General features: G+C 41.4%; 1 protein-coding gene and 1 long non-coding RNA gene across 3 annotated transcripts in view; both read right to left on the bottom strand.

Annotated features, from left to right (window-relative positions):
• PKD2 (polycystin 2, transient receptor potential cation channel) overlaps positions 1-19,026 on the bottom strand; it is a 50,470-nt gene that overhangs the window by 12,803 nt on the left and 18,641 nt on the right. For both annotated transcript variants that reach the window (XM_074347053.1, XM_010966139.3), the window contains exons 3-9: positions 18,096-18,229; positions 16,341-16,591; positions 12,517-12,741; positions 9,875-10,103; positions 5,378-5,545; positions 2,723-2,904; positions 1,349-1,469 (exon numbers count right to left, since the gene is read on the bottom strand). In XM_074347053.1, coding sequence (XP_074203154.1) covers positions 1,349-1,469; positions 2,723-2,904; positions 5,378-5,545; positions 9,875-10,103; positions 12,517-12,741; positions 16,341-16,591; positions 18,096-18,229 — 1,310 coding nt within the window. The remainder of the gene's footprint in view (positions 1-1,348; positions 1,470-2,722; positions 2,905-5,377; positions 5,546-9,874; positions 10,104-12,516; positions 12,742-16,340; positions 16,592-18,095; positions 18,230-19,026) is intronic.
• On the bottom strand, positions 7,773-9,868 carry LOC141574035 (uncharacterized). The gene is made up of 2 exons (XR_012500581.1): positions 9,452-9,868; positions 7,773-9,391 (listed from the first exon to the last, which is right to left on the bottom strand). It is a non-coding gene; the product is annotated as an uncharacterized LOC141574035 (long non-coding RNA).

Below are 19,026 nucleotides of genomic sequence, written 5' to 3'. Positions count from 1 at the left end.
ACGCATAATTTAGGAGGTGCTGTCTACTAGGGGACAACATTCAAATGAGTCCACATTTGAGCATCTCCAACTGCCACGACCACGTCCCTCACTTGGCAGACTGACAATCAAGGAAACTCAGGTGGCCTGAAGTCCACTGAACTCTCAGTTGCTGGCTTTTGTTCTCTTAGTAGAGATTCAGGGATTCAGATGCTCCAGCATTCATAGTACTACCAATGCTGGAGAGTAACAAAGGCTTACTCTTCTCCCTAATTTTTAAATATATGACAGGAACCAGAAACTTTTAAGAGGCTTAGGTTTAAAACCATCATGACACATGCACAGAGCAGGATATAAAGGGACTTTTGCATGTGCTTTCCTGACTCCTTCAGTCTAATTAACGTACATCTAATTCTCAGTCAGTGAGTACCATGTACTTAACCACTAAATACCTGGACCAACTCTGGAGCTCTTACAACTGAGTTACTTAACTTTAGACAAAGGATCTTTATAAAATCTATTAAAAATGGAAACAATGTTGTTTTCTCTTTTTAAGATGATGGTTAATATAAGGAAAATCTTAAGTGTTAGTGTTTACATGACAAATACCCACCACCTAGGTTAAGCTAACTTAATGCTTTCTTAGTGGAGTGGACAAATAAATGTGTAAATGTTAAGACAAAGAACAAAATGTCTTTTTAAAAATCTTAATTATTTTAAGGCCAAAATGTTATTGAAGATGTTCATTTGTACCAAATCCAAAGAATAAAAGAATTATTTTTGAAAATAATCTTTAAAGCAATTTCCATTCATTGTTAGATTTAAATTAAAATGTGAATATTCTTTGTAGGCAGTCTCCAGATGCAGTAAATATGAGTAAGTTAAAACAAACTATCTTGTTTTTGACAAGCAATAATTCACTCAAATGTTACACCTGACACCCTGCATCTGGCTTGCTTTGTCAGTTTCTGTTTTTTAAAAAGAAAAGAAGAAGGAGAGAAATGTAAAGTCATGCAAGCAAATGACCACGAAAATGCTGACGTCTGTGTTAAAAAAAGCACATGAGCATATTCTACTTTTCAGGCAAAGCACTATTTTAGGTTAACTGCAAATCTGCACTTGATCTATTATTTTTTTTGCATTGAATACATATATATAAATGAAAGAACACAGAAAAGATACTTGGTGAAGACTTAAAACTGTGAATGAATGAAAAGTAAAATATGTTTTCTACTATCTACATTTTTCACTTCCTGGGTCTTTTAAAAAAATGATAGGGAACAGAGTGAGAGAGAAAAGAAAAGGTGATGACTTATGACGGTGACTTATCAAGTTTAAATCACCTCACTGTAAACAAAAGTGTACATACCAAAAGAATGAAGAACATAAAGAACACAAATGTAGTGAAATAAATTGGTCCCAAAACTCGGTTAGCTTCCTCAATCTCTGCGAAGTTGATATCACCCAAAATGATACGGAACTGAGTGAAGCTATAAAAACAAAACAAGACACAACACTACAATACAAAAACAAAGAATGGCCAGCATTCTTTTGACATAACATTTCTTAAAAGATGATTTCATACTTTTGGACCCTTTTTTAATCAATGTAGAAAGCTGCCAAATAATAGAAAATTGTCAATCCCTCTGGAAAACTTATGCTACTCATATGAGCAATTAAAAATAATACGCTTTCATGCTAAATGTGTTATTTCCATTTGGTTAAAAAGAAAACATTATTATCATTATATGACTAATAAAGCAATAGGCTATAAAAATTTAATACATCATCTGGGTAAAATATGATAACTCTAAACTGTCACAACGGTTATCCTGGGTCTGAATTTAAAACCTCTTTAAAAAAGTTTTTGGTGGGAGGAGGGTATAGCTCAGTGGTAGAGCGTGTGCTTAGTGTGCACAAGGTCCTTGGGTTCAATCCCTGGTACCGCCAGTAAAAAGAATAACTAAGTAAACCAAATTACCTGCCCCCTTCAAAAAAAATTTTTTTTAAGGACAGCCAAAACTATATGTGTGTGAAGAACCAATATTCTCAATGCACTTAGAGTGGGCTCAAGAGATGCTATATGTTGCCAAACTGGGTCTTAATCAGTAAAATTATTTCCATTCCTGACTTTAATCAAACAACAACAGTAATTAGGGATCCTCGTGTACAAAGCCCCATTAATTTCTGTTACGATGATCAGATTCTTTCCTAACTCCTTTCTGAAGGGCATGGAAGTCTGATACTGACTACTTTACCTGTTTTTAACATCATATTTGAGGACTCTGGAAAAAGACTGAAAATTCCTGTGTTGGTTTGAGCTTCTCCCAGACTATTAGAAACCTTTTCTTCTCCCCTTAGAAAATAAGCTGAAGTTTGACATATATGGTGATAATATTTAATAGGAATAAAAATGTAGGCAAATGGTCTCTGAAATGCTCTGCATTTGGTGCTCAGAAGACCTCAGTCTTTGGAACAGAGTTGGTTTATGATAGCTGTTCTTCTATATCTTACTACTTTAGGGCTGTATCTTAACCATTAGCATTTCAGAATGCACGGTCATCTTTGCATTGGTGGGTCAATGTTTCTGGGAAAGAGAATTAATTCTTGTTTAAAAAAATTATCATTTATAAAAACTACTTTTAAACAGTTGGTAGTTAAGTAGCAACTATGAAGATTTCTTTATCCTTTAGAAGGCAGTGATATCTGATAAATTTTTCTTCTTAATTTCATGTTTACTTACATACACTCTTGGAAGGTACTGAAGTCATCAACCTGAGTGCCAAAGACAAGGTATGCCAACTGAGCATACGCTAAGAAAATAATGAAGAACATGATCGCAAAGCCAAAGAGATCTTTGGCGCACCGAGACATGGTTGTGGAGAGCTGACTCATGGTCCTGTTAAAGTTGATGAATTTGAAGAGCTGAAAGAGAGGGAAGGGATACACAGATGAATGGGCACATGAAGGGTGGTAAATACACACGGTGAAACATTCATTACTCAGGCCTATAAAGGAATGAAATTCTCACTCATGCTACAGCACGAATGAACCCTGAACACACTGCTAAGTTAAAGAAGCCAGACACAAAAAGACAAATATTGCACGATTCCACTTATATGAGGTACCCAGCGTGGGTTAATTCAGAGACAGAAGGGAGAACAGAGGTTACCAGGGGTTGTGGGGAGGGGTAAATGGGGAGTTAGTGTTTAATGGATAAAAAGGTTGCAGCTGGATGATGAAAAAGTTCTGGAAATGCACAGTCGGGGATGGTTGCACAACACTGTGAAGGGACTTAAAGCCACTGAATCATACACTTAAAAGTGGTTACAATGGCAAATTTTATTAAGTATATTTCACAACAAAAAGAAAATGAAAGAGGAGAAAAATGACTTGGCACGTGGAGACATGGTTGTGGAGAGCTGACTCATGGTCCTATTAAAGCTGATGAATTTGAAGAGCTGTAAAAGAGAGGGAAGGGATACACAGAAAAGGAAAAAAGGAAAATATCTCTTTTTTTTTTCCAACTCCAGCAGCTTCTATTTTCTCATTCACAAAGTATTTGCTGAGGGACTATCATGTACCAGGCACTGTTCTTGGAGCTGGGAATACAGCAGGGAACAGAGCAAAGCTTCTGCTCCTGTCACTTATATTTTACATGATGAGTTAAAATACAGTGAAAACAGATCTGGTTATAATTAAAATGACTAGAGATATTTTTCCCCAAGAAAGATTAAAATAAAAGAGAGAGGAAAAAAAACCCCACAAATGAAAACTAGTTTAAAATAACTCCAGGAAAATACTTATTACATATTATTAATTAATTACTGATTATTGTCATTTATTGTGCTTTGACCATGTACCAGGCTGATGTACACTGTGATGACTGAAATACTGGTATTCTATTGCAGGAGTCAGCCTAGGGCTCGGAGCGGGGATTTGAACCCCGCTCTGTCTGACTGCAAAGCCACAGAGTGCACTTCCATAGACAAGGCACGGAGGACGGCTGCCCAGGTTTGCAGTTCCAGCCCGGAGGGCACGTAACCTGCACAGCTCTAGCAAGAAGCCTTGGTGGAAGCACGTGGGGAGGTGTGTTATAAGCTGAGTTCCCCTCCCTGCCTTAAGAGAACTTAATGGTTCCTGATGTTTGGGGGGCAAGATATTTATAAGGGAAGCACTAAATAAGACACCCAGCCTGGGGCACACATTGAAAGGAAATCTCCAGAATTTTACTTAAAGACCTCTTCTAAACTGTTTCTGCCCACAACAAATTGTGTTTGACAGTTGTTGTAATCGCATTACTTAATACCATTCCTAGCAATATTTCTGTAAGATCTTGATTATTACGACTGTTTTGTGATAAAGGTTTGGCACATTAGTGATGGTTTCTCCTGAAGAAACGTGTGACTGAATAAACAGCACGAGAGATACAGAATGAGGTCTATGCCCTCTGATAAATCCCAGGCTTTCCCACTGTGAATACTACATCAAAAAATAAATAACTGTCGGAAAGGACCTTCTAGACTGGTGCTGTTCAACAGAACTTTCTGTGATGATGGAAATGCTCTGTATTTCCACTGTCTAATAGAGTAGCCACTGGCCACGTAAGGCACTGAGTACTTAAAATGTGGCCAGAGTGGCTGAGGAACTGAATGTTTCACTGCATGTAATTTTAATGCATTCAAATTAAAATCTAAATAGCCACTTGTGGCTCGTGGCTACTATCTGGATGGTACAGTCATAGAGCTTAACTTGGGACAGGCTGGTAGCTGCCTCAGAATTACTGAAATTTCCTGCATCGCCAGAATTGAGGCTCATTGTGTATGAAATGACCTAAGCTTTCACATACATGGAAATGCACATGACGTCTTGGGAAAAGAAGGAAATGAGTCATTAAGGTACTGCTCAGAAGAGCTGTTTGTCCCAATGTCAATTCCAGGTAAAGCCTCCCTATGGCTTCCACCTGGAAAAGAGGCAATCCTTCCAGACAAGGTTTCCAGTGCAGTGTCTCTCTCTTTCCCTTCTGTCTCTTAGTTCCACTTCCGTCACCTGGTCACCCCATGTCCAGTGAAACTCGAACCTGTCTCTGTGTCAGTGTAGCCAGGGGCCCCAGGCCCAGCTGACACCCTGAAAAGATCTCTTCATGCATCTGTTGAAGGAAACCTGCAAAGACAGGTCTAGCAAGAATGCAGGCAGCAGGGAGTCCCATTCTCAGTGAGATGAACAGTCACATGAGTCCTGCTGGTTTACTTTACTTATAAAACCTGGAGCAGCTTGTGCTGGCTCCTTAAATTTGGCCACAAAAATAAATTCAAGTCCTTCAGCCTTTTGTGTGACTCAGGTTAATAAAAGACGAAAAAGATATTAAAAAAATCTGAACATGAGATTCATAAATTACCTTAATCCAGACAAAGAATACTATGACAGCTGCTATGTTGTTGAACTGTATTTGCCAGTACGCCAGATTCTCAAAGTTGGGGAAAGTATTTTGATCTTCTAGAAACTGCAGTAGCACCTCCACATTTGATACTCTATATATGTTAATTCCTATAGCTATCACGGATAGCTGGAAAACAAAAGGTTTACATATTATTACAGCATTTTAGAAATATATAACTTACCTTAAAACAACTAGTTTATTTTTCTTCACCAATGTATTCATTCTAGGGCTCACCATTCTACTCAACCAATGGCATTTATAACAGTCACTTACACGGAAGGAAAGCATTGAGCACTGCTGTAAATATATTGCTTGCACTTCCTGAGTTAGGAATAGACAGATATTCAGTGAGTGCACGTGTGTACACATGTGCGTGTGCACACATTCAAGAGACGTCACTATGTTACAAAATAAAACTCAATCAGGAATGCCTTGTTTTTAATGCTACCCTCATTTAAATCACTTTCCACCCTTCTGCTTTTCTCAGCCTTCATTTTGCTTTCTGTTTTTGTTTTTTTCCCACTTTCTAGCCATCTATTCTTTCCTTTATTCAATAAATACACAATACTGTGCTAGACATCAAGAGGAAAAAACAGAAGTAAAAACTCCAAACCTTGTCCTCGGAAAACTTATGCTGTGGTTCAAGAGCAGATAAACACACAGAAAGACAAATAATACAAAAACCTTCTAAGGAGTTGGCAGCGCACAACACAGGTGCAGGGTGCAACAAGATGTATTAAAAGGAGTGCTCCTAAGAGGGAAGGATGAGCTTGGTCTGAAAGGCTGGTGGGAACGCTGGGCACAGAGGGCTCGAGAAGACTTGCGGTGGGAACATGTGAGCCCAGGCTTTCCCTCTTGCTTGCTTCTGTCCCTTAATTCATGACCATATAACTTTCACATCTGCTTTGGTTCTGGGCTATAAAACCAGATCCAAGGGGAACGTGGGCGCTACTTGCATCCGTCACCACTGGATTAGCAGGTATGTGTGGAACGTGCTAGGGCTTAACTGTAGCCACCTTGCCCTCATGTGGGATCTGAATCCACAGCAGGTGGGCTGTGGGAGGTGCTGTGACCTTTGCTGTCCATCCTCTCTCTCTTCTCAGGGAAGAAGGTCAGAGGCCACTTCATTAGCCCTTCTTGAGATAGCTATCCTGGTGACTGTCAGAGCAGAGACCTGCCTGGCTGCCAACCACAGCTGAAAAAGCCAACCTCACCACTTCCCTTTTCTTCTTTGTGTAGGATTCCCAGACCTAACCTTGTATTTTTGTGCTGGGGGTGGGAATATTCCCTTTGAGCTCTCTGGAATATACTGAAAATGTTTTTCTAATGGACTTCACTGAGAGAAAAGGGCTGATGGACTGAATCCAACAATAACCCTTTACCCAACTCTCATTAGGTACCCTTGTTTTTGCTTTGCACAGGGCAAATGTTTATAAAAATATGGAATATACGGTCAATTTATACAATATCAATACCATATTAATATACTAAATTTTCCTCGAGGATTTTCCTTCAAAATAGAGAATGAGAGAGAAGAGAGGAAAAAAGAGATTTTTTTGAGCATTTGGGTTGTTACTTCTCTGAGTTTCCTTTGGGTTTTGCATCCCTATCTACAAAAGAACTTTCTTTCCTTGACATAAGCTTCATGAAGGCAGGGATTTGGTTGTTTTGTTCATCCCTATATCCCCAGTGCCTATAACAATGCCAGGCACATAGTAGGTGCTCAGAAAAGATTTGTTAGGTAAATGAATTACTCATTTTCACCCTGTGAAATCTACCAACCAACAAAATTATTTGAATTTAGATTTCCTCACAGTCTTCTTTTTTCAATAACTCTGCTAGTTTTGAAAGACTATTGCTTGGGACAAATGGTTGATGTGAAGTAAGCCCATAATTGCAAAGTGATTCTGAGATGTTATATTTATATTTAGGGTATACTTTCTTTTCAAGTTTCAGGTGTACTTCAGCCTCAGTTCTTTTCACAGGGCTGAAGGTCTAGTGGAGTGTTGGGGTTATTTGGGGGGATGCGCAGAAAGCACGTCCTATTTCTACAGGGTCAGAGAAGGTTTCAGAGGAGAAGTGGGACTCCTGTAGCCGTTCCTTGTTCTGATGACAGCAGACTGTCTGAATTGTTGTCTTGGCAGCACTAAGAGTTAAAAAAAAATAAGAAAAGTAGCAGAGTGAAGCAAGTTTTCAAAGAAATACTTGCAAAATTCTGTGGCTGCTGGGCTAAGAAACTTCCTCAATTTCCACACCATCAGCTATTTTTCCAGCGATCTTCAAAGTGGGTACAAGGCAATTCACTGAGGTGTGGGAAGAAAATATTAAAACTTCTAGGCAGGTGATAAGAAACTGTTAGAATTCTATTTGTATTTATTTTTATCCCAATATTTCAAATTCTATGTTGGATATGTTTTCATAAATGTACCTATTACACCACTACACACACACACACACACACTCTTTATAAATAAAAATACATTAGGGTGCGTCATAAAAGTTTTCACTGATGTGTGTACGTAATCAAAGAAGCTGAATGCCACTGACTAGTCTTTTGTTGACACTGAAGGTATTTGCTTAAGAAAGGGGAAAACTTACTAATTAGCATAATATCACCCTCACCTTTTTACCACTATTCTCAGTGACCAACATATAAATAAATCCATGTAAACTAAAAAAGCAGGGTTTGTTTCCTTAGGGCTCCAAACAATAATTGTTTCCTAGGATAATTTTCAATGTATATGGACTGCATTCTGCCATCATGAAGTACAGAAATATTATGAAAAATGATTTCTAGTGTCTCCTTAAATACTGAAATTCTTCTTAACGCTGTCTACTGTTAGCACATTGAGAATTTGGGTATCAAGAGTTTAGCTACAGGAACTGTGTGATGTTACACGGCCACCGTGAAGGGAAGGATGCACTTCTAACTGCACCAGGGCCAGAAGGGGTCCCCGCTTGTACTCTATAGGAATGCTCGTTTGTGTAAAAGTTATTTCTAAAGTACACATGGATGTGGCTAGAGGGGCAGTGTAGTTAAGAGGGCTATTGTGAGGATTCAGTGAACTTCTGTATAAGAAAAGTACTTGGAACTGTGCTTAGCAAGATTGTTTCTAAATTGTTAGCTATCATTATTATTATTATTACTGCTCCTATTAATATTGTTACTGCCATGCAATATACATGTATATAGTTTTTATGTTCTTATTCTTTTACTTACCTATGAGTAACATATTTTCTATGTTTAATAACATATAAAACAAATTAAATAACATGTTTTCTACATTTTACCAACCAATTCTAGTGATGATTTGATAATGATTTGATGTCAGTGCTTCACAAAGCCAAATGAATTTTTGGTTGGGGGAAAAGAATATTGGTCAAGAAGGAGGATAATAGAAGACAGAGTGCCCAAAGAGTAATGCCCCACTTACTAAGATTTCAGAGGGGCAGCTCTGTCATTGGACAGTGGAAAGGATGGTGGACTTTTAAGCTGTAACAATTAAGCATGTCATTATAAGCTTATATGCTTAATTTTTTAAATGATTAACTCATGCTAATTAATGGTCTCTTAGGATACAAAGCTATTACAATTTATCCAACTTCATAATTTTTTTTGGTGGGGGAAGGTAATTAAGTTTATTTATTTTTAGAGGAGGTACTGGGGATTGAACCCAGGACCTCATGCATGCTAAGCACACGCTCTACCACTTGAGCTACACCCTCCCCCCCTAATATGCTTATACGCTTAAATGCAAAAGATTCTGTGTTATTGCCAAAGGTAGAAAAGCTTGCAAAAACACATTTTTACACTGAGACCTCTGGGAGGAAATGATTAAGATGATGCTGAAGAGAAACTGTCTTGAACAGGTGTTGGAAGTTATCATAGAGTCACGGGCAGGCAGCGAGGTGTCATAGTCTTAACTCGATCATAACTCTGCTTTATGAGTTTCTTGTACCTCATATAGAAACCTCCCTGCAGTTTAAAATTTCCTGCAAATAGTTCTATTTTAAACTGCAGGGAGCTGCCACCTCCAATATTTTCTGGATTTTTTTTTTTTGGCCATAACTTTACACATGTGCAGAAAAACATAAACTGATTTTTGTTAGCAGTTGAAGAAAAGTATCATTAGCAAAGAACAGAATAAACAGAACATTGTTGTCTCCCTCACTTCTCAAATGGCATGCCCAAGCCAAACGTGATTTCCTAAGTTATTCTTGTTATTAGTGTGGCTAAGTGAGAGCTTACTGTGAATGCCACCCCCCACTTCTATATTCAGAAGAGTTATTCATGCAAAATGAGAAAATAATTAGTAACACTGAAGTTGATATCATAAAGGAGAACCTTCAGATTCCCCTTCAGGACTATCAAGACCCACAACACCGAGGAGAGCAAAGACTAACTAACATGTTTTAATAACAGAGTAGGGAATTTGGTGTTGTTCTCGAACCTACCACAATGATCACCACATCCAGACAATTCCAGAAACTCCTGAAATAGTGTAGCCTGTGAATCCGAATTTCCAGTATCTCTTCCACCACATAGTAAAGGATAAAGAAGCAAAAGATGATCTCACAGGCTGCCAGGAAGAAATCAAAAGTCGTGACATATCGGATCAGCTTTACAGGCTGAAACTGCCAAGATGGAATCACACCGCCTGTTGCCGGGAATTCGACCAATAACCTGTGTTGCAATAAGAACAATGAAAACAGTAACAACAACAACAACAACACATGGATGCAGCCAGGCAAGGACAGCGACTGTTCCGTCCCTGTCCTCAAAGGAAGTACAACTGGGACCACAAATCACCCCAAACGAGTGGCAAATGTTGTTTTATCACAGTCAGCGACTCCATATGTGTAGAATTTTGTGCCACAAAAGGAAGGATGCTTCCCAAGGCCTCTCAGACCAGAGATTATTTCTCCTCAGTCTCCAGTTTAACTTTCTGGTATGTATACAGTTCAAAATGTTGTATACTTTTTTTTTTAAATAGAAGTTAAGCAACAAATAAGCCTTTCTAGGACTTCTATTAAATGCAAGTCATTTAGATGGGCAATGAAGGACACAGACAGATATGTCATCATTCAAAACATGCACGGTCTGGTTGAGAAGTAGCATGTCTATTTCATACACGTATAAAGATAGGGACTGAGTTTTTCATTCATGTTTTTGATAACCCTTAACCAGCTTCAAATAATTTGCCGAGCGGATACTTATTGCTACCCTTCCCAGAACCTTATAGTGGATCGGTGCTCAGTAAATGTCTGATTGTCTGAAACAATAAAATGTATGTTTTAACATTCATACTTTTGGCACTGATCTTTAGTACTTTACCGTAATAGAAGTGAAGCTGCTTCTTGCCAAATTCCCACTTGGAGCTGTCATGCTGAGAAAGTTAAATGATTCACTTAAGGTACAACTTCGCTATCACACTAGAAATTTAATCTCTAGATCCTTAATTTCAAGACTTTTAAAAGACCTGCAGTCAGCGATTAGGCTTAACTGCCTCTCCCAACACAGGATGTGTAGTGACTCCTAGAACCTGAGTGTCTCGGGCTCAAGCATGAGCCATAGTCAAGTACAGGCAGGGACTACAGCAAATGAGTACTGGGCAAAGAGGCGTGACACATTTTCCTTCCTCTGCACTATCAATCTTCTGTTTTCTTCCTATTGGATGTGTTGGAGAGTAGGGGCAAGAGCCACAAACTCAGAAGAGCAATACTGAGCCTCGTGACAGCCTCCGTGTGAACTCACGAGGGCAGGAAGTGGCTTCTGTGCTGAGTCATTTCTCTCCACCCATCCTGGTTCTGCATCGTCATCCCCTCCAGAGACTGAGACAACACATAGAAATGAAGTAACTGCCTTGACAGAATTCACTCTTAAAGTATGGGGAGGAAGTGCAAGACACACTCATCTATATTTTCTATAAACAGGTATTTCCTTAAATGTCAATCAGAGTTGCCAGCCTGCTTTTAATCTCTTCCTGTTCTCGCTGGAATCATTAGGAAAAGTTCACTAATAATCGCAATAGATTTTCATTCATTTCTAGTAATAACTACTACTTGATTTAATGTGATATTATTTTCTGCAAAAGTCGTTAGAAATAGGAACTGGGACAATCCAGTGGGCTATGTAATGCAGAGTTGAGCTTAGCCTCAAAAATAATCACAAAATAAGGATATTACAAGAATGTATCCTTCTTATTTGGTGAGTAAATATATGTGCAATAATTCATGTTGGCAACGTTTGGGTGTTGTCACCATGTTCACCAGGAGGAAGAAAGCAGGTGAACTCTGGATCCACCTTGCCTTGTTCTACTTTATTAATAGTGCATATCACCTTCTATCATGCTATTTAACTAATTTGTTTCTTTTATTTATTGTTTATCATCTATGATTTCCTCCTGGTTGAACGCAAGCTCTGCAAGGGTGGGGACCTTTATTCTATTCACTGATGTGTCCCAGGAGCCTTGAACAGTGCCTGGAATGTATTAAGTGTCCAATAAATGTTTCCTGAATGAATGAACAAAAGGCCCCAGACAAGCTGGTGGGATCTTTGTCAGTTTCCTCACTATCACGAGTGGTCATAATGGTAACATCACAGAATCTGTAGAAGGAACTTTAGGCACCTTTGGTAAATCCTGAACGTGAGCAGGTACCGGGTATCTTACTTACCCAGGCATAGCCCCTGACTACTGTGCCTGTGTCCTAATAGCGTGGGCATCATCTGAGAGTAGGAAATTCAGGGAAATGAGTCAAGATTTGATGGCCGAGGGGCTTGGGAATGGAGCATGGAGCACTGGTCAGCCTCATAATGGGAAAGGATAGAGGTTAGCGAAACACAGTGGGAAGGTTCCAGCTTTGGGATAAACCAGACTTAAGATTCTTCCCAACTCAACATTCAAGGATCCCAGCTTCTTTCCCACAAGATATCCCTCTGCCAATAAGCTTTTGGTTTTCACCCCTTGTTGCTATTGGCTCTGATCCTTGACATTCTCTTTTAGCCAACTGCAGGCAATGGTTTTCTGGCCTTTCTCCAGACTAGGATGTACATACAAACACACAGGAGTTGGGGGATGAGTGCCCCTTGTACACACCTGATCACACAGAACAGGTTAATGTTGGCGTTGTACACTGAAAAATCAATAAAAGTTGCCCTGGTTCCTCGGTCCAGCCAGCCATTTTTCTTGAGGTTAGCAACCTGAGCAGCTGTTTCTTCTCTTGTCCTTGACAAATCCAGGTAGTAGCCAGCTCCACTATATGTTGCAATCATTCCCCAGTGGCTGCTCCCATTCAAGTCTTTTTCACTTGTGTAGATCCAACTAATCAAAAAACAAAACAAACAGGTAAATCAGTGGAATATTTGGGGCACTTACAAAGACAGTTGGTTCCTGGTAAGATACAGTGTGTAATAAATAAATATAAGTCTCATCAAGCAGGGTAATGTGCTTGCCGTGATGCTTTGCAAGTGCTTTCTTCCATAATTTTCACACTTATTATCCCCACTTTAGGAATAAGGGCCCTGAGGCTTAGGTCAACTCAATCTCAAATCTTTTGAAGGGAGAGTCAGGAACCCACACCAGAACTGTCTGTCTCCAGAGGCCTGAGCTCTCAGCCCTCAGTTGATGTTTGCCTTCCTGGGGTGACTTAGGAATTATGATGATTCTAGGCACCCAAAAAATTGCAGCCAAAAAAGGTACAAGTTCATCAAGTCACTGTCAGCAACTGAACTAAGTACGACTCCATACAGCATCTGGGAACGTAATCCACCAATATCTACAGAGGCTCTCAGGAACCAGATGCTTCTCGGGCATTAATGAGGATATAAAGATGAACCAAGATTTTTTCTCTCCCAAAATGATAAGCAGGGAGAGAAAAGTTGTAATTAAATGATGAAAATAAACCTTAAGGTAGATGATACAAGAACCAACAGAGATGCACAGAGAAATTGCTCAGGCCCATCAGAGGAAAGCTGACCTTCCTTGCAGGTCCAGCCACGGGACAGGTGATGCAGAGAAGGCCTGGGAAGAAGCCGTGCTAGACCCGGGCTGTGAAAGGCAAGCAGGATTCAGACTTACACAGGTGGCTGGGGAGGGTGTTTGCAGGCCTGAGCCAGGCAGGGCCAGAGAAGGACAGGGCAGCCGGCAGTGGTTTGGGTTGGCTCCCAAATGATGAGGAAAAGAAGGCTGAAAGGCAGACTGTGGTCAGATGGTGAGGGGCAGAGGAGGTCTCTGGCAGGCACAGAACTGGGTTACTCTGGTGGCTGGGGTGGTAAGAAACAGCGGGCTCCCGGGCGGGCAAGAGTTAACACAGCGGGTGTGAGACCCCCCTTCCTTCACAAGGCCTGCTCGCAAGGTTGGATCTTGGCTGACGTCTGGAACTTGAGTGATGAATGACTCCCTACACTGATATCAAACTTCCTGTACGTAGAAAGAGCGGCTCACTGTGCAGATGCTGTCGGTACAAACCAAGTGGCCTAAGCCAAATGCCTGCTTCCCCCCGGGAGTTTGAGATCTGGGGACGTGCTAGGCAGAAGCTGCCTGTGTGACCAGCACCTAGTAGACACTCTGGTCTCTGATGAGCTTCTCGGACATTTTCTACATGTTGTCACAACTTGTTTTGGGGGGGATGAAGCCCGTCCTGTGTGGCTCGCTGGGAGAAGACTTTAGGAAGCTGGCACTTGGTTTTCTGCAGGCTTTGCCCCACGTGCCTGTCCCTCTGTAGCTTCTTGCACATATCCTTTCTCTGCAATAAAACTTAGCTATGAATATATGCTGAATCCTTCTAGCAAATATATATATGTGAGCCCTTCTAGCAAATTACTGAACCTAGGGGTGGTCCTGGGGCCCCTGATATAGCTGGTTAGCTGTCCCTGCAAAAACTGAGGGTTTGGGGCATATTGAATTATGGGAGCTGGTGGGACAGATGGGCAGCAGACAGACCTGTCTTCTATCACTAGAACGTAAGCTCTGCTAAGACAGAGGGTTTGCACCTGTTTTGTTTACTGCTGTGTTGTCACTCCGGCCAGCACCATTTCTAGAAAAGGGAGACCTTACTGGGAACATGCCCACATGCTAACGCGCAGTGTATTTGTTGAAGAAATGATGAATCGTCAAATAGAGACGAGAGTGTAAGCCATCTGAACATCAAGGTAAAGAGTATAAAGAAAGAAAAGAGAGAGATCTGACTATGGAACCTTGGCATGAGAGAGAAGGGGGATGCAGAAATAGGAGAAACCAAAGTTTAGTGTCACTCACCAAAGTCAAAAGAACAAGCAATCAACACAGCTGCATCCTGCAGAGAGGCTGAGGAAGACGGCAACCAGTGAATTGGCCAAGTGGACAGACCCACTGGTGGCTTCCAAGAGAGGTGTCCAAAGCAAGGGCTTAAGTTTTAAGGGGTGAATCAATGGTATGGAAAAGAGAAGACTATTCTTTTAATAAGTTTGGAATTGAAGGGAAGGAGAAATGGGAGTAACTCAGACTCTGCAGGACCAGGACGGTTTTGACACACAGAAGAAGGACCCCTTCAGAAGCCCACTCTGTAGTGGAAATCACTTATTCATCACGCATCCAACCAATGTTTTCTGGACATCTGTATCTTCCAGGCACTGCTCAAGGCTTTGGAAATACAGCAGTGAACAAAACAGAGTCCCTGCCTTCAAGAAGCTTGAGCACTGATGGGGAGATGAGGACAGCAAGATGGTACCTTAACACCTTCATTAATATGGAAGAAGCAATGTGGTGTCATAGAATGAACATGGGTTTTGGAGTCAGGCTGGTTAAATCCCAGCTTGGTTCCATTTACTAGTGGTGATCTTTGGGTAAGTAAGCCTCCATTTTTCCTTCTATGAAATGAAGATGATACCTGTTTCAGAGTGGTCCTGTGAAAAGCAGATGAGATAATGTATGGATTCACTTCTTAACTAGCATGAAGTAGAGGCTGCTTAAATCTCTCTTATCAATGACATGTGTTAAAGTAAAATATGAGACAAGGCACCAGAGTTTAACTGTATGCTTTTGCATTGCAGGAACCAGAAAAATGAGCACCAGAGAGCAAACACTATGACAGTCTGGAAAAAGTGTCTTTTGGGATTCAGTCTAAATCTGATGCTGACTGTTTGTTATGGGTCCTAGTTCTAAAGAGGGTGTGTGCTGGGTGATAGACAAGGAATCTGGTTATGAAAAAGGGGTTTGCCTCCATCGTGTGTAAACTAATCTGGATTCTGGTATCTCATTTCCCAAGAAAGGGATCCAGATGAACTGGCAGAATTAGCTTAATCAAACTTAAAAGACAGTTCTAATCACAGTGACTCACCCATGGCCAGTGCCCCAAGAGGTCCACCATGGGAAAGTCCGTGAGCTCCTCTCATTTTTTATAATAACCACAGTAATTCTAGAAATAATGACTGTCCTCCCCTAATACACAAGATGTTTTGAGTATTGTTACCAAAGAGCACTAAAAATCCCTGCAAATATGCACAACAGAGATACGTACTCAAAATCATAAACAGACATTTGAGGAGAGGCTTTAAACCAGACAGAAAAACTGCAAGTGTAAGCTTACTATACACTTTAATTGTACTCTGAACAAAAACTTATTCCTAAGAGTTAATAAAAAAGATTTTCTGTACCAGAAAATGTCCTAGTAACAACTGAATGAACCGTGTTACTGGATCTATAAAAACAGGATCCAGGTATTTTAGAAAAACCTCCGAAGGTCCAAGTAGCTTCTTTCCTATGGGTCATATGGTCAACCATTTAGTCTTTGGAAAAACATGTATGCAGAAGCTACAAGGGCGTAAAAAGCAGAGAAAACTTGAGAAACCGAAGTTTGGCCATAGCCTTAAGTATAAGCATTGAAGGCATCTTCTCCTTGGTGAAGGGGTTAGAGACTGAATGAATGAGCCACAGACACTCACGCGGTTCCATTTCTTGGGCCGAATGGAGCCCTGTCTTCACTGCTGACAGAGTAGACGTCGTAGCACTCGGTAATCTCGTCTCTCAAGTCCTGGGGAATGGAACAGGACCCGTTTCTGACTCTGAGCTGCCGTATCCGCGGGACCCCCAACAGGAGGTTCTCGCAGTAGATGAAGCTCCGGTTGTCGGCTTCGGTTCTGTTGCTGGGCTGCGCCTTCCAGTACAGCCCATCCAGTAAGGCGCCTTCTGTGAACTGAAAGCAGAGGCAACAGTTTTGAAAAGCTCCAAGCTCAGCAGCTGCCTTGCTCCTTCCTGGAATGCTTGCACGACCAAAAGACTGGCAACTCTGCGAACACGGGAGAGTGACAAGGGTGGGTTCTGCCGTTGAACAGATTTGGTTGGATCTTGCTCTGTCATTTACTTGCTGGCTGTGAGGCCTTGAGCATCTGTAATATCTATCTTCTGTCTGGTGGCCACACCTGGCACAGAGTGGATGCTTTGTAAATGGCAACTCTGATTTCTACTTTAGGACTGAAGGCTGGGGAGAGGGTGGAGCTTGCATAAATGCACAACCACGATCACTGTCATTTTCTCTGATTAAAACAGCACCCCACATAACCATGGTTCATAGCCACTGGAGAGGAGAAGACTGTAGTTCTGATTACAGTCTGCTCTCTAGGCAACCTTTTAACTGTCTGGCCTATTTTGTCACATGGTCAGCTCTCTAACCCCTCACCTCTCCTTCCTCCCTTCCATTTTCAGAGTCTGGCTTTCCTTATCATGGAACTGTGTAAGCGTGAGAAGTGTCTCATTAGTTTGCTCCTTGGGAAGACAGACCCAGTCGTTTCTCAGTGTCTTATCCTTATCAGACGACCAATAGAGATGGAATGACCTACCCCACTGAGGTGGGAAAGATTCACATTACACAGGGGTGGTTTTGGACGCCAAGTATTTTTAGGCATTATTTAGTGTATTTAGTTCTTGTGATCCACTTCCTCTACTTTTAAAATCAACAGCTCTGACCCCAGGGTTTAATAAGAATTTTAGAAAGTATCTCCCCAGGAAGAAGCAATCATTTCCTTTCCAATTTTCTTCCTAGTTTTCTTAGATTCTGAGCATGTCTTCCAGATCAGTTTAATATTTTTCCTATAGTATATCTCGTCCTCTATCACTGTGTTAGAATCTGTGACAATTTGGGGAGGGGCTGGGTTGCATTTTATGTTAGAGATTTTTGAAAGATTGGGCCTGCCTTGTATCAGGCACTGTTCTAGGGTACACAGTACCATCGACAAAGAAACAAAAACGAAAAACAAAGCAAGACAAAAGAATTAAATTCTGCTCTTATGGCGCTTACATCCTACGAGATACTCAGAAGATTATTTACGGAATTATGAATGACTAGGGCATATTATCAACTAGGGCAAGGAAGTCTGTCAGGCAAGAAAAAAATGCCAATTTTTCTTACACTTTAGCCTTGTGTAAGCACTCTGTATCTTAGTTTCTTCATTTACAACTTGGCACATAATACTGGTACTTATTAGGTTACTAAGGAGGTTCAGTAAGGTAAGACATGATACACTCAGCACGGTGCAAGGCACCTATCCTCGTGGTCTCAGTGGAATTGCTAACAACTCACCGTAACTTTGAACATCTCAACCCAGTGTTAAGCACATGGCAGGACCTGTAGATACCGCTGACCTGAATATTATGAAGCCCATTGAACAATTTCTAGTGATAAAGAGGTCATTTGTAAATACCTTCCAGAAGTCTTCCATTGAAGAAAGAGTTTTAAAGTTAGTTTTCTCCGTTTTGGACACTGGGGTGTCTAGGAAGAGCTGCGACATTGTCCGGGTGTAGTAGTACACGCTGGAGCTTATCATCCCGTAGGTCACTGGAAGACAGACAGAGCCACGTGAACTCCGCAAGACGCTGCAGCCTCACGCACACACTCCTGGTGGACGCGCGTAATGTCCTTCTTTCCCTTTCCCTTTCTGCCAGGACACCTCCCTGGCTCTCTGGCTTTTAAAAGAAATAAATTAACGTTGGCTTATGTGAAACGAGACTGGCTTATTCCTGAACATCAAATGAAGCCATCACACACCTCTACTTGACACCTGGGACTTCCAACATGCCCTTCAGTGTCACCTCCCACCATCTCCCTGGACAGACCCTCCACGCCAGTGAGCCTGAAGCCCCCCCCCCCCCCAGAGGCCACGCCGAGCTCCTCATCCTTCGGCTGTGCCCCTGTTGCTCACTCTCCCTACAAGAGCTCGGGCACCCATTCTTGGTTCGTTCCCAGATCAATTCTCCATTCTTCTTGGCCCTGCTCCGTGCCCTGAGGCTGACTTCCACAGACAGTACCATCGGGCTCCCCTGCCTTCTGGTTTCCAGTGAATTCAGCCAATAGGAGGCCAAACAGGAGATCTAGGGGCGCAAGAAGGGAGAGGTGAATTTGTTCCCCAACCTCCCATCCCCTAACTTCCTGGATGCGGCTGCTGGGGGAGTCTCTTCTACCCCACCGATACCAGGTTCATGCCACGCCATTCCCACCTTTTGTCCCTCCAGACCTGCAGGTGGGAACCGTTCCCCAGTGCCCCATGTCCCCTGTTGGCTCTTGTAACAGTGCCACACTTCCCTAAACAGTCCCTTCGTTAAACTTCCTTTAATTACCACCTTGAGTCTCCCATC

The sequence above is a fragment of the Camelus bactrianus genome, chromosome 2 (genome assembly GCF_048773025.1).
Source record: "Camelus bactrianus isolate YW-2024 breed Bactrian camel chromosome 2, ASM4877302v1, whole genome shotgun sequence".
Taxonomy (NCBI): domain Eukaryota; kingdom Metazoa; phylum Chordata; class Mammalia; order Artiodactyla; family Camelidae; genus Camelus; species Camelus bactrianus.
The sequence above is the reverse complement of the archived record's forward strand: the minus strand, read 5'-3'. Positions and strand labels throughout refer to the sequence as shown.